The sequence below is a fragment of the Megalobrama amblycephala genome, linkage group LG2 (genome assembly GCF_018812025.1).
Source record: "Megalobrama amblycephala isolate DHTTF-2021 linkage group LG2, ASM1881202v1, whole genome shotgun sequence".
In the NCBI taxonomy this organism is placed as follows: Eukaryota; Metazoa; Chordata; class Actinopteri; order Cypriniformes; family Xenocyprididae; genus Megalobrama; species Megalobrama amblycephala.
This window is the reverse complement of record NC_063045.1, coordinates 31,074,062-31,087,152: the sequence shown is the minus strand read 5'-3', so window position 1 is coordinate 31,087,152 and position 13,091 is coordinate 31,074,062. Positions and strand designations below refer to the sequence as shown.

At 35.6% G+C, this 13,091-nt stretch overlaps 1 protein-coding gene across 4 annotated transcripts in view; it reads left to right on the top strand.

Moving 5' to 3' along the window:
• Positions 1-13,091, top strand: part of si:ch211-126j24.1 (phosphofurin acidic cluster sorting protein 2) — a 93,422-nt gene that overhangs the window by 27,887 nt on the left and 52,444 nt on the right. For all 4 annotated transcript variants that reach the window (XM_048170211.1, XM_048170207.1, XM_048170224.1 and 1 more), the window contains exon 2: positions 8,977-9,064. In XM_048170211.1, the coding sequence (XP_048026168.1) occupies positions 8,977-9,064 (88 nt within the window). The remainder of the gene's footprint in view (positions 1-8,976; positions 9,065-13,091) is intronic.

Here is a 13,091-nt window from a genome sequence, read left to right as displayed (position 1 = left end):
GCTCTTCATCTTTTAAAGTAATACCTTTCAAGGAACTTGTGCCCCCTGCAATATATACTGTATAACCTTCAGCCCACACTTTGAGATTACATAATTCATATCCTGTGGCATAACGCACACAAACAAAGGAACAAGGTGTTTTTGATGACAGATATAGAGTTATATTTGTAGTCGTGAATGCATGTCGATCTGTATTTTCACATGCGTGACCTTAAGGTGTGCCGAGATTACGCACATAATCAGGGTCTTAAACAGAACAGATCAAAACACATTCACTCCTCCCTCTGGAAAACAGGCTTTGTTGTTTGCTGAACAGATTGTTGGGCAGGTACAGAATAATACTCAGTCGTCTGTGTTGGCGGACTGTGTTTTAAGACTTAGCGGGCTATTTATCATGATGGATTAACAACCACAACAACCTCCACGTCTGACATCCACAATCCTCTGTTCACTGTGGGAATACACACAAGTGTTTCGTAATATTATCATGACGGTCTTCGAAGGCAGTTTGTGGTGTCTGGCCCCATGTGCTTCGGGCAACACCATCTCCGTTAAGCTTCTTACAGTCAGGGAATCATCAGGGAGCAACCTGTTTCCGTTCATGCCAAGAGTCTGATTCGAGATTAGCACATCCTCCCTGAACACAGAAAATGAAACCCGGATCGTAGGCTAAAGGTATCTTTATGCTGGATAATGTGGCTCTGCACCTCTTAATTCAGTTGCTTTGCATGACCTTTTACTATTTCACATAAAGTATAAACATTGTACACTTGGTGTACATCATTACTGTGAAGTAGATTACTTGTTTTAATAAATAAAGAGTATATGAATAAATTAATTCAATATTAATTGAATTGAAAAAATATATATATTTGCATAAAGAAAATTTGTTTTTAGGTCTATTAAGATTTCTGCATTTTTGACAATAAAACATTTTTTTTTCTAAAATTCCCTTTACCATAAAACATATTTGTGTTTTGTACTTGCTATTATTTTTTCATTATATTAAGGTTCTTTTTTTACTGCATATTAGTAAAAATGCCACAATAAAAGCATTTCCAGTAAAATAATAAATTAGAGGCACTACAACAACTTCCTTCATGATATATACTGGTGTTCAAAAGTTTGAGGTCAGTAAGATTTAAAAAAAAAAAAAAAAAAAAAGAAAGAAAGAAAGAAAGAAAGAAATACATTTATTCAATAAGGGCACATTTAATTAAGCAAAAGTGTCATTAATTTCTATTCCAAAAAAAAAAAAAAAAGCTATTCTTTTGAACTTTCTATTCATCAGAGAATCCTAAAAAATGTATCACGGTTTCCAGCATAACTGTTTTCATTGATAATAATCAGAATTTTTTCTTGAGCAGCAAATCAGCATATTTGAATGATTTCTGAAGAATCATGTAACACTGAAGACTGGAGTAATTATGCTGAAAATTCAGCTTTGATCATAGGAATAAATTACAGTTTAACATATATTCACATAGAAAACAGCTATTTTACATTTTAATAATATTTCAGAGTATTACTCTTTTAGAGACTTCTTTCAAAAATCATGTTACACATCTTTTTTTCTTTTCTTTTTTTCATCTTGGTAAAGAAAACTGGTGGGAAATCTGCTTATTTTTATGAAAATAATGTCACAATGCAGTAAATCTCAATGGTCCTTAAATCAGCATAATTTTCTTGTTTTTAATGCATCTTCATTTTTGCATCTTCATCTATCTTCATGCATCTGTTTGATGGTTCTGCTAAACAGATTCACACCTTAAAGTGTGAATTTCATTATATTGTTATGTTATGTAAGTGAATTACAAATGTTCAGTTACAAATGTTTGACACATTATAGAGTCTAGAGTCTGTTATTGTTTTCTGTGATGGGTAGGTTTATGAGTAGGGGTAGTGTAGGGGGATAGAATATACAGTTTGTACAGTATAAAAACCATTATGCCTATGGAATGTCCTCTCTTTTTGTTAGCAAAACAAACCTGTGTGTGTGTTTATTCCCAGAAAGGATTCTTCAGTGTGTGATTTTTAGGAACACCTGCTCCTCGACCAATCAGGCGTCAGTCTTTCAGCACGTACACACGCACCAGATTTTTTGGTCATTTCTGTGTGCATGGTGTATAACAGTAAATGAGAGGGGGTGTGAGGTTGCAAGGTGCTGTACATATCCGTGTTGTTTATGTGTCAGCATATCCTTTACAACAAATGTGTATGTAAATGAGATGCAAATAATGAGAAGCCTTTAAGGTCAGAGATCACATTTAACATTAAAACTCACATTTCAAATAGCTGCAGTGGATATGTTTAGCTACAATCTGAAAGGTCACAGTTCATGCTTTCAAAAGTTTATTCTGACCTTAGAGTCACTGACAAATCATTATATGATTAGCAGTATGTCCGTTAGCCTGACTTCTCATTTTTAAGATATTCAAAAAACTAGATATAATATTCTGTGTTTTTACATTTCACCATTTCATATTTAGTTCAAAATCAGTTCATCGAGAATCATGATGTGAGTAACATGAAGAAGGTTTCGGCTCTCTTGTATGTGTGACCACTTACATTTAACCGGTCCTGCTGTTCAACCAGTACATGATTTAATAGACAAAGTGCCAGTGTTTCTAATAGACTGGTGTTTTCTGTTCAATACTTACATAAAACACACAGTGTTTCTTCAAATTAGACCTAATGTAGGGCTGTCATTGTAATGAAATTTAACGATTTCATTGTGATTAACATTTTAATTGTCTATTTTATTCAAAAAACTGTCAGGTTATCTTGCATTCGGATGCTGGTGTTTGGGAATGCAATCGTGAGACGCTTTCTCTAGTGTGCTGAACCAACGTCATTCATGGCAGACTATGTGATTTTTGTGTTGATTGTAGTTGAAGAAGTGGATGTGATTGAAATAAGAATATTTAACCCTTTAACACGTACGATCACACCGGTGTGATCAGTCTTGTCTGGCCCCAGGAGCGTACGATCACACCGGTGTGATTAGAACGTTCAGTGCATCGCGTGATCAACTGCCAAATTCAAATGTGCGTGCGCGCTTTGGCTGGCGCTAAACCAGAGACGGACGCGCGCAGCGCTTTTCATACATTACATATATGCAGTGTTTTCAACCAAATAATGTTTATTGTAGATTTCAGACATTTAAATACACACGAGTACTAACAAAACAATATATTTAGAGTTTGTAAAATACACAATGATGTCTATAGAAGCGGAAATAACAACCCTTTCTATTATAATTAGACGACACGTTTTATTCATATCAGATACACATTGTGAAAGTAACTTTAAAGCTTACTCTATTCTTCCCCAGTTCACCGACTCACTTACTTTCATGTATTTCGGGAGAAGTGGATAAATTCACGGGTTGTAAATCCAACAGATCCGATTCTCTGTGCAGCGCAAACTAACATGGCGGCGCCCATCGCGCATATGGCTCAATTAACATGATCGTTATAAAGGTGTTTAAACTGCAATACACATCCACTTGCACATATTTGTCAATCGGAATATTAGATATTTCATGCTATAGTCAACAAAGTTGTGAATATTTTGAATAACAAAGGAAAAATTAAATGAAAGCAGATTATCATTCATACAGTGCTGCGGTGAGCCAGAATATTTAAAACGTACGTGCGAAAGGGTTAATAGATAGCGTAATCTTAATTTTTGTTAATGTTTTGTGTGTTTTGTTTGAATATCAGAAATTCAGTATCAAGATTGGTTAAGTACGGGAACTTGACTAAGACAAAACAAGCAACACGTGTCGTCCTTGTCATCAAAGAATCTGACCAGTGAGAATACATTGTGTTGTCATCAAGGCTTTCTCAGCCAAATTTAAGCAACTGCAGCACCTGACACTAGGACACAACCAACACTAGGTCGGTTGATCTCATTTTGCTCTCGCGGTACTTTGATGGCACATGTGATCGTAAGGCAGCTGCAGTGCCGATCAAAGTCGGACAAATTTTCTAACCAGAATGTATTGCTTTTGTCAGGTGGTAGCCGATCTTTGCGGTGCCTCATGAAGTCGAACAAGCCTTTTGGCTCAGGCATTTCAAACCAATATGAGAGATGCTGTGATGCGATTGGTCTGCTGGTTAGTCCAGTTATCCAATCACATCCTTTGCTAAGGGCAAAATCATGAGTTTTGTGTTGAGCATCAAGGTATTTATTCAGTAAATGTGTTTCCATCGCAGTTTATGTGCATATCGTCTTATCGGATAAAAAATGTATCCACAATTGAACGCATTCGTTTTTTACGTGCACATTTTTGTGCATCTTGCCGTTATCATCCAGCAGTTTTTTATGCGATATCCCAAAATGTGCATAAAACTAGGTGGGTGGGAACATAGCTAATGACAGGTTTCCCCTGGGTATAAAAAAAAAAAAAAGAAATTCATCAATTATAGTGCCACCTAGTGTCAGGTGAATGTGCATGAATATGCATGAGATTTGTGAGCATCACAAGATCTTTTAAGGCCCAGAAATCAAAGAATGAACTGGTATGACATCATTCTGAGCTAAATCAGTTGGTTTTCGGGAGTTAAAAGACTTTCCGAAAATGCTCTGGCTGGTAAATACCTTCGAACTACCAATGGTCTGTGGCGATGATGTAATAGATGGGTGTGGCTCTGAGGCTCCACCTTCTTTGACGTGGAAATCTTCTTCAGTTCATTTCTTCTTTTTAGTTCAAACATCCACAGATAAAAATATGAACACACTGGAGAGGTGCTTTACACTGTAAACTTAAAATACTTAATTGGTTTGAGTAGGACAAACTTATATTGAACAAATTTGTTCAGTTAAATTAACTGTTATGAGTATTTGCAACTTTCTTTTTCTTTTGAGATCACAGCACTATTTCAAGTAAACTGAACTATTTCATCATTTTGAGTTATATGAACTTATTTCTTTTAATTTAGACTAACTTAAGTTTAACTAAAACTGGGCTGGGATTTCTCTTTCCCAGCATGCTTTGCCCATGGCACTCCAAAGGGAGAGTAAATGCTAAAATCAAGTATTATATAATGTTTTTTTGTGCAAGATTGTGCAAAATCTCCCTAAATCTCCCTTACCAGATTTATGGTAAGGGAGATTTAGTAGTGATTAATGTTTTGTTATGCTAATTTAAAAGAGTTTCTGTTAATGTGGGTTTTTGGAAAGTTACCATCATGGTGACAAGTGGCGCATGTTGCTTGGTTTGAGAGCAGGTAAGTTACATGTTTTAAGTGCTATTGTTAACATTTTAGCAAATTAGCAAGCTAGCATTTTTCTTTCTTTTTTTTTTCTTATTAGGGTTTACAGTGAAGTAAATAACTCTTTTGATTTGGTAGAATTCAAAATTAAATTAAAAGTTAAAGTTAATTAACAAAATATTTTATGTTAATTGCTATCAAAATGTATGAGTTAGCTAACTCTACTTCAAGTTAGGAGTAATTAACATACATCAGATCTACAAACTCAAAACTTGATAGTTCTGCATACTTAAAATTGGGAACATCATTACTCAAAAAATTTGATGTAACTGATTACCTCAAATTTTTTGAGTTAGCCCAACTTATTCGGGTTTACAGTGTATAGTAGAAGCTAAAGTTGTACATATTATTTAAAGAGACATTGACACTGTTTTACATGTTTACTACTCTAATGCTGCTGCTTTAAAAGCAATCTGTTGTATAAAGTGCTTTATAAATAAACGTGACGTGACTTTACTGGAGTGCCGAACTGCAGAGCTGGTGCAAACATCCACATCGCTATGAGCAGATGCTTTCCTAACTGCTGTTTTCTCACCGCTGTAATGTTTGTTGTGTGTTTATTTTGTTATTGAGAGGAAAGTGCACAGCTCATATTTACATATTCATCAAAAGCCACTCTCAGCAGCATGGATGGCATGTTTGCTGACAGTATACCACTGAAAAGGTACTTCTTTTTATCTCTTTAAGGGCCTTTAAGTAGGAGGAGGTATGAGACGTGGCTTGGCAGATGTTCACATGCTCTGACACATTGCGCAGTGGTAATTTATGGTCTTGTTTGAGGTCACAGGTGATTAATCACATTGTTTTTGTGAGTATATGAAATCCTGGGCAGAGTTGTGACTGGGATGTTGTCCTGAGGAGATGCTGGATCAGCAGCGGTCAGGATCTTATGTAAGACTGATACTGGATCCTGAGAGACGGAGCCAGAACAGTGAATGCGCCTCTGTTTGTGTTTTTTTCTCATGATCTCTGGCATGGAATGTTCGGGCCGTTCCAGGGGCTTTTCGTGCCACAGGGCCTTTCAATGGCCAGCGCTGAATAGCTTCAGTTGGGTGGTTGTGTTTTGAGCTGACCCAGCAGAAACGTTTCTCTGCCTGTTCTCCATCAGAGCCATGAATGAAGAGCAGGAGAGGTTGACGTGACTACAAATAGAGTTGCACATCCAGTTAAAGGGGTCACATTATGGAAAAGAGGGCATAAAAGTGCTTAATGTAGTGCTTATACTTAGCGATAATAAATTGAACAAACCTCTAACGTTAAGTTTTAAACTTCAACGCGTGATTCATTTGTGTTATAGACATTAATAAAATTTTCAAATCTAGTTGAAACTAAAAAACACAAAAACTATGGCTCATTTCACTTCTGAAGATGTTAGCCAATCATAACAGAGCTCATTTACATGTGAAATCTTGTAAAGGTGCAGAGGCAAAAACAGTCTGTTTAATTCTAAAGGTCATAGAGAAGATGGAAAATGCTAATGAAAAAAAAATTAATTAAACTATTATTTGACAAAAAAAAAAAAAAACTAAAACTTTATGGTTAAAACATTAAAACTTAAATATAGCATGAGCTACTATTTATTTCACATGTGGAGAAGTTAGCCAATCATAAAAGAGCTCATTTACATATAAACATCTTAAATGCACAGTAGCAAAAAACAGCCTGTTTTCTTTCTGAAGGTCATAGATAGGTTAGAAATGCTAATGAAAAAATACAGTTATGACTGTTTGTTGTAAGATATAAGTGGACAATGGGCAAAAAAATGAAATGATAGGGAGAATGACATCTTTAATGACATCACCACACACTATAATATGTAAAATGTGACTTGTGTCAGTGTGTGTAATCTAGGACTGGGCAAGTGTGATTAGTGTGTGCTTGTGTGTCTTTGTTGTATAGTTAGAGACCAGAGCTGGGTTTACAGAGAGGGAAGGAGTGAAAATACTGAGAGAAAAAAAAAAAACCAAGAGTGAGATATTTAAGTCCTCAGAGAGGGTGAGTCATACAGGACAGAGAAATAGACGTGTGTGTGTGTGTGTGTGTGTGTGTGTGTGTGTGTGTGTGTGTGTGTGTGTGTGTGTGTGTGTGTGTTTGGGTGTGAATCTCAGGATAAGCTCCAGACAGACTCATTCTCAGTTACTGGAAAATGAAGTTGAAGAATTATCAAGGATGAAAGTCATATTCGAAGTTCAAAGGCTCCTTTCAATTGACTTTTTCTTACGTTTTCATTTCCGAAAATGTTATCTTCAGATGTCACAGAAAATTGAACTTCAACATGCGAACATATTTTGAAATTTCAACAAATATGAGGAATAAATCAAATGATTTGGACAATAACATGAATTTCAGTGTAGCCTCCTGTGTTTTTGTGCTACCTGAGGACATGATGATGTCACAGGATGTGGAGGGCACAGCTTCCTGTCTGGCCAGAGGCATTATTGATCCAGTTAAATGCTTGGTATGGCAGAGTAATTAGCTCCCAGAAGACCATAGAATGAGTTCATATCTGTTTAACTCCTGAATCTTCCAGACAGACAGACTAACTAGTGTTTGACAGATAAAAACAACTTAAAAATTCCAATTAACTGATTTAATTAAACCTTTTAAGTTGCAAACATTAGTTCTGTTGGCATAATAATGTAAGGTTGACTATTACAGCAACTTAATATTGTGTAATTTAATTTTTTTGAAGTTGTAATAAATTAATGAAATTGTCTTGACAACTTTAAAAATCAGCCAGTGGATTTCTAGTTCCTGGAAAGCTTTGCATAGTATTTGACAAAGGGAATAAATGTTTAAATTAAGTGTTATTTTAAGTGTGTTTGTGTCTGTGTCTGTGGGAAAAACCTTAACCTTGACATTTTTTGACAGTTTCTGTTATGTTTCAGTTTTGTGGTTACCTTTGTGCTGAAGTCATAATTGGTGGCAATATGAAGCTAAACAATACATTTATGCACAATGATTGTGCTAATGCCAATGACAATGTAATAATATCTTATCTGTTTATTATATTTACATGACAAATATCTTACATTTAGCATGTGCTATGCTAGCTGCTAATTTCAACTGAAACCGATGAGATTAATTGGTTCCAGGGTCACCACTTAATTATGTTGAAATTAGTTGGAACAACTTTTTTTTAAGTAATCAACTTGAAACTTTTTGTTTATGCTACTCAACATTCATTTAAATATGGTTGGCAATTGAGAAACTTTGCAGTGTACTTAGCAGCATGAAAAACTGTAAATTTGCATTCAGATCATGAATGGGGAATAATACTCAGAGAGTGCTCAAACAAACACGAACGACGCCATTTGAAATCAGCGTCTATCAGCAGGTTCCGAATATATCTGGTACTCTGTACTACCGGTACTGCAGAAATGCTGGTACCATCAACTTTTTTTAGTACCGATTGGTAACGGTATGTTTCACAACCCTATTAGATCCCATAAATGATTTCTTTATTATGTTTGTATTATTAAACGATTCTGATTTTGCCCTGTTTTTACCTCATAATCGATCAAAATGCAATCTGATGCCGAGCTCTGCACATGACCTTTGATAACATTCCCTCTGTTTGTTTCTTAAGAGGCACTTGTCAGTTTAGGAGCAACAACATTTAAAGCAACCTCATGGATAAATTGGAACTGTGAAGACTTGTAATAACTCTCTCTCTCTCTATCTGTCTGTCTCTCAGGTTATGCAGTCTGACACTGAAGAAGTTGATCGTTCTGAAAGAGTTGGACCGTGAACTCAGTTCTGTTGTCATCGCTGTCAAGATACAGGTAAACTGACAGCATTGCCATGTCATTTCTGTGTGTGTTGTGCTCTGATGAAGGTGTGGTGGAGAGTTGGTATCACACGGGCTCTGAGCTTTACACAAGACACTGTGGTAACTGTGAGCTGTTGCCAAGGCGACAGCTTGCTCAGTGGGAAGATAGGATTGAACGACGCAATAAGATGGCAGTTGGGGGGGGGGGGGGGGTAGAAGTGCATTGTGGGATATATTGAGAGGGTAATTTCAGAGCACTTGGAGGCCCTCGGCATTCCACATAGGTCGCTTTGGTCACACTGCTTGTGTTTGGTATTTATGTAAGGCTTTATCAGTTTCAAAAGAGAAATATACAGTAGTGGCTTAGGAAAATTGACAATTTCATCCTTTTAATCAAATATTAATTAAAGATATTGTAAACATATTGTGTAGTTGTGTTTGGAGTCAATTGTTTTATTTGTGATAAATCAATGAAACATGACAAATTGTGCCGACATAATTTTTGGCCAGGCTGTCATACAAATAATTTATGAATACATGCAAAAATGAAAGAACCAACAAAATATTAATAACTGATTATGTTGAAGTCAATGTATGCTTTTTCCTGTGAGCTTTTTGCTGTTCTATGCATATTTTTCCATAGTAAAATAAAACATGTAGCTGTAGTTTGCCTTTTTTGCCAAATAATTTTGTTAGATAAATACCTGAACAAAGTTTTGTTTTATTCTTCCCTCATATTTAAAATATTTAGAAAATATTTTCCTCATATTTTGATGGTTTAATCGAACATGTAGGGTCATTAAAAACAAATATCCCCTCTGGAGATCACTTTTGAAACAGTTAAGTAGATACAAGAAAGAAAGGACCAATCACAAATCAGCATGCAAATTATTGAACAATCAAAATTCACTTTGGAAATATTACAGTGTCGTTGCTGTTGGTTAGATTTTAAATGGCAGACATTCTATCAATGTAAGTTAAGGGGAATTTTTTCAACTTTAAGGCCTGTTCACAATTACACCAAGAAAATTAGGTGCGATAAACCTTTTAATTTAAATGAACATGAAAATCTGACCAAATTTTCCTGCTAAGCAATAGTGTTAGTGTGAACAGGCCTTAAAGTTTGAAAATCTCCCCTTAACTTAAAGCTGCAGTCCGCAACTTTTTTTGTGTTAAAGATTTACAAAAATTATATAATGAGAATATACAACATGAATCCATTTTCCAAACCGTGTTTTTGTCTTATCCTGAATCATTATTGTACACTTATAATAAGTGTTTATATTCGGACTATTTCAGACCGGACTGGTAGGACTCGCCGCAGAGTATCACAGTAACTGCGTGACTCGCCATAGACATACACGGAGAAAAGTAGCTCCGGCTAGAATGTTCCTCCGCAAGACGCGTGCAGTTCTGTTTATTAACCGCTAGAGGGCCAAAAATCGCAGACAGCAGCTTTAAAGGAACACACCACTATTTTTTGAAAATAGGCTAATTTTCCAACTCCCCTAGAGTTAAACAGTTGAGTTTTACCGTTTTCGAATCCATTCAGCCGTTCTCCGGGTCTCCGTTTTCTGGGTGCAGCAGGCGCAATGATATTACGCAGCGCCTGTGACCCCCTGCTTGCACAGGGAGCGTGCCTTGCAACCATGGAGACATTTGTGAGAGACGCTGCGTAATATCATTGCGCCTGCTGCACCCATGATACGGCAGCAAAGTTCCTCGATTATTACGCCGGAATGAGAGTATAGTTCCTAGCCATATCGGCCTAGAAGATCGCAACTTTTTATTTTTCGTAGGTCTTAGTACATGGTGTAACTACAGAAGAGTCAAGTTTTAAATAGGAAAAATATCGAAACTCTTTGGTCATTTTTGAGCGAGATGCTAACTGTCTAATCAGATTCAATGAACTATGCTAAGCTATGCTAAAAGTGGTACCGCCAGACCCGGAGAACGGCTGAATGGATTCGAAAACGGTTAAACTCAACTGTTTAACTCTAGGGGAGTTGAAAATGAGCCTATTTTTTTAAAAAGTGGAGTGTTCCTTTAAATTGATAAAATGTCTGCCATGGTGTGAATCTTACATGTAATGCTTAAAATTAAAACCTAAAAGTTTATTATTATTATTATTATTATTAAAAAAAGAAAAAAATTTTGAGGACAATCAGTACGCTGTAATATTTCAATAAAATAATATTACTGTCCAGAAATCAATGAATTTAGAATTTTTGAAAATTCAAACTCAGAATGATGATTAAGATTTTTTTGCATTGTGACATTTTATATATAATTTTTACACAAAACCTTCCCTAATTTTTCCCTAATGTGTTTAATTGTCGTCATGAAAATAATGTGACAATGCAAACTAGAACGGAAAGAGTGTCAGTGATATTTAAAGCAGTCTGTGGGTGAAGATCAGTCTTACATCTTTATATTTCATTCCCAACAGGAAATGATTCTGTCACTCATTCTGTAAGGATTAGAGCACATACTCTTAGGTAACATGAAGTGCACTTGTTTTGCCCACTCATCTCTTCCAGATGGATCATTGAAGGTTTTAAACTGGTTTACTGTGTGCTCATCAGACACTGAAAATAAAGGTGGTGTTATACTCCCTAAGCGGTGCCTCAGTGATTAAAATAGTGGCAGTTCTTCAAAAGGATGGAAGATAGGTTTCTGACAGATATCTCATTATTTCTCCTCTTCTAAAGTGTCCGCTTGAATCAACACTTTGAAGGCCGCACTATTCACAACGCTTCCGTAATCCGGACACAAGCAGACTAAGCATGCATTTACTTTTCATTCAGAGCTTGTTAGTGCAGTGAGACATGTTCTCTGTCTCTTTCTCTTTGTTTTGAACTCAAGAAACAGAAGGGTTGAATGTGCTTTTACAGAGAAACCTTGATGGATGTATTCTGTGGTTTCCAAAGAGCTTCTTCACGTCATATTAAGGGTCCGGTACACTTCATGCAAAATTGAACAACGAATTAATGTGACGTAATTTCGAACAAAATCAGGCCAAAATGAAGTTCTTTTTGGAGTTCAAAACAACTTGACTTTCCAGAAAAGTTCTCTGGCTGGTAAACACCTCTGAACTACCATTGGTCTGTGACGATGATATAACCTCACCATGAGTTTATTGGGGCATTTAGTTCTGTGCATGGGCATAGATTTGGGAATGGTCAGTAGCCTACCAAATTTTGGGCCTACCAAAAATAGGAGACTACTAAAAAATTCACTTCAAATTGCCCATCTGTTTGTATTTATTTTAGGTGTAATCAGCAAGTACTATTTTACAAAATGCATCTCAACCAGCAAGATACAACTGCGAGAACTTTACATTTACCTACCATGGAAAATTATTAATTGTTTGCTGGTAGTTGGTCATACACAGAAAGTTGACAACAACAACAAACAAAAAGACTAAACTTATTCTCTCTTTTCTTTTTAGAGCCTTTAGAGCCACAAGATTTTTTTGATTTTTTTATTCATTGGTTACTCCAGTGTCCAGAAACATACAAATACAGCCTCAAGCGTACAATGCCAGAAAGAAAAAATGGAAAAAAGAAATAGAGCCCCAAGATTTTTACATTTAGATTATTTAGCCACCAAGAGTCCATTTCAGAATAAATTTCTCAATGGATAGTTTTCAAATATTGAATTTTGAGTAAAAGTTGTTTTTAAAATGTTAATTTAAATTAAGCTGATTTTTGTACATTCTGTTTGCTACCATTAAATTATCTAATATTGTAAGGTGTCCCCCCCTCAAAAAAATAATACTTTTATTCAGCAAGGATGCATTAAATGGATCAAAAGTGACAGTAAAGACATTTTTAGTGTTACAAATAAAAATCTATACCAAATAAATGCTTTTCTTTTGAACTTTCTATTCATCAAAGAAAATGTATCACAGTTTCCACAAAAATATGAAGCAGCACAACTGTTTTTGACATTGATAATAAGCAGAAATGTTTCTTGAGCATCAAATCATCATATTAGAATGATTTCTGAAGGATCATGTGACACTGAAGACTAAAAGA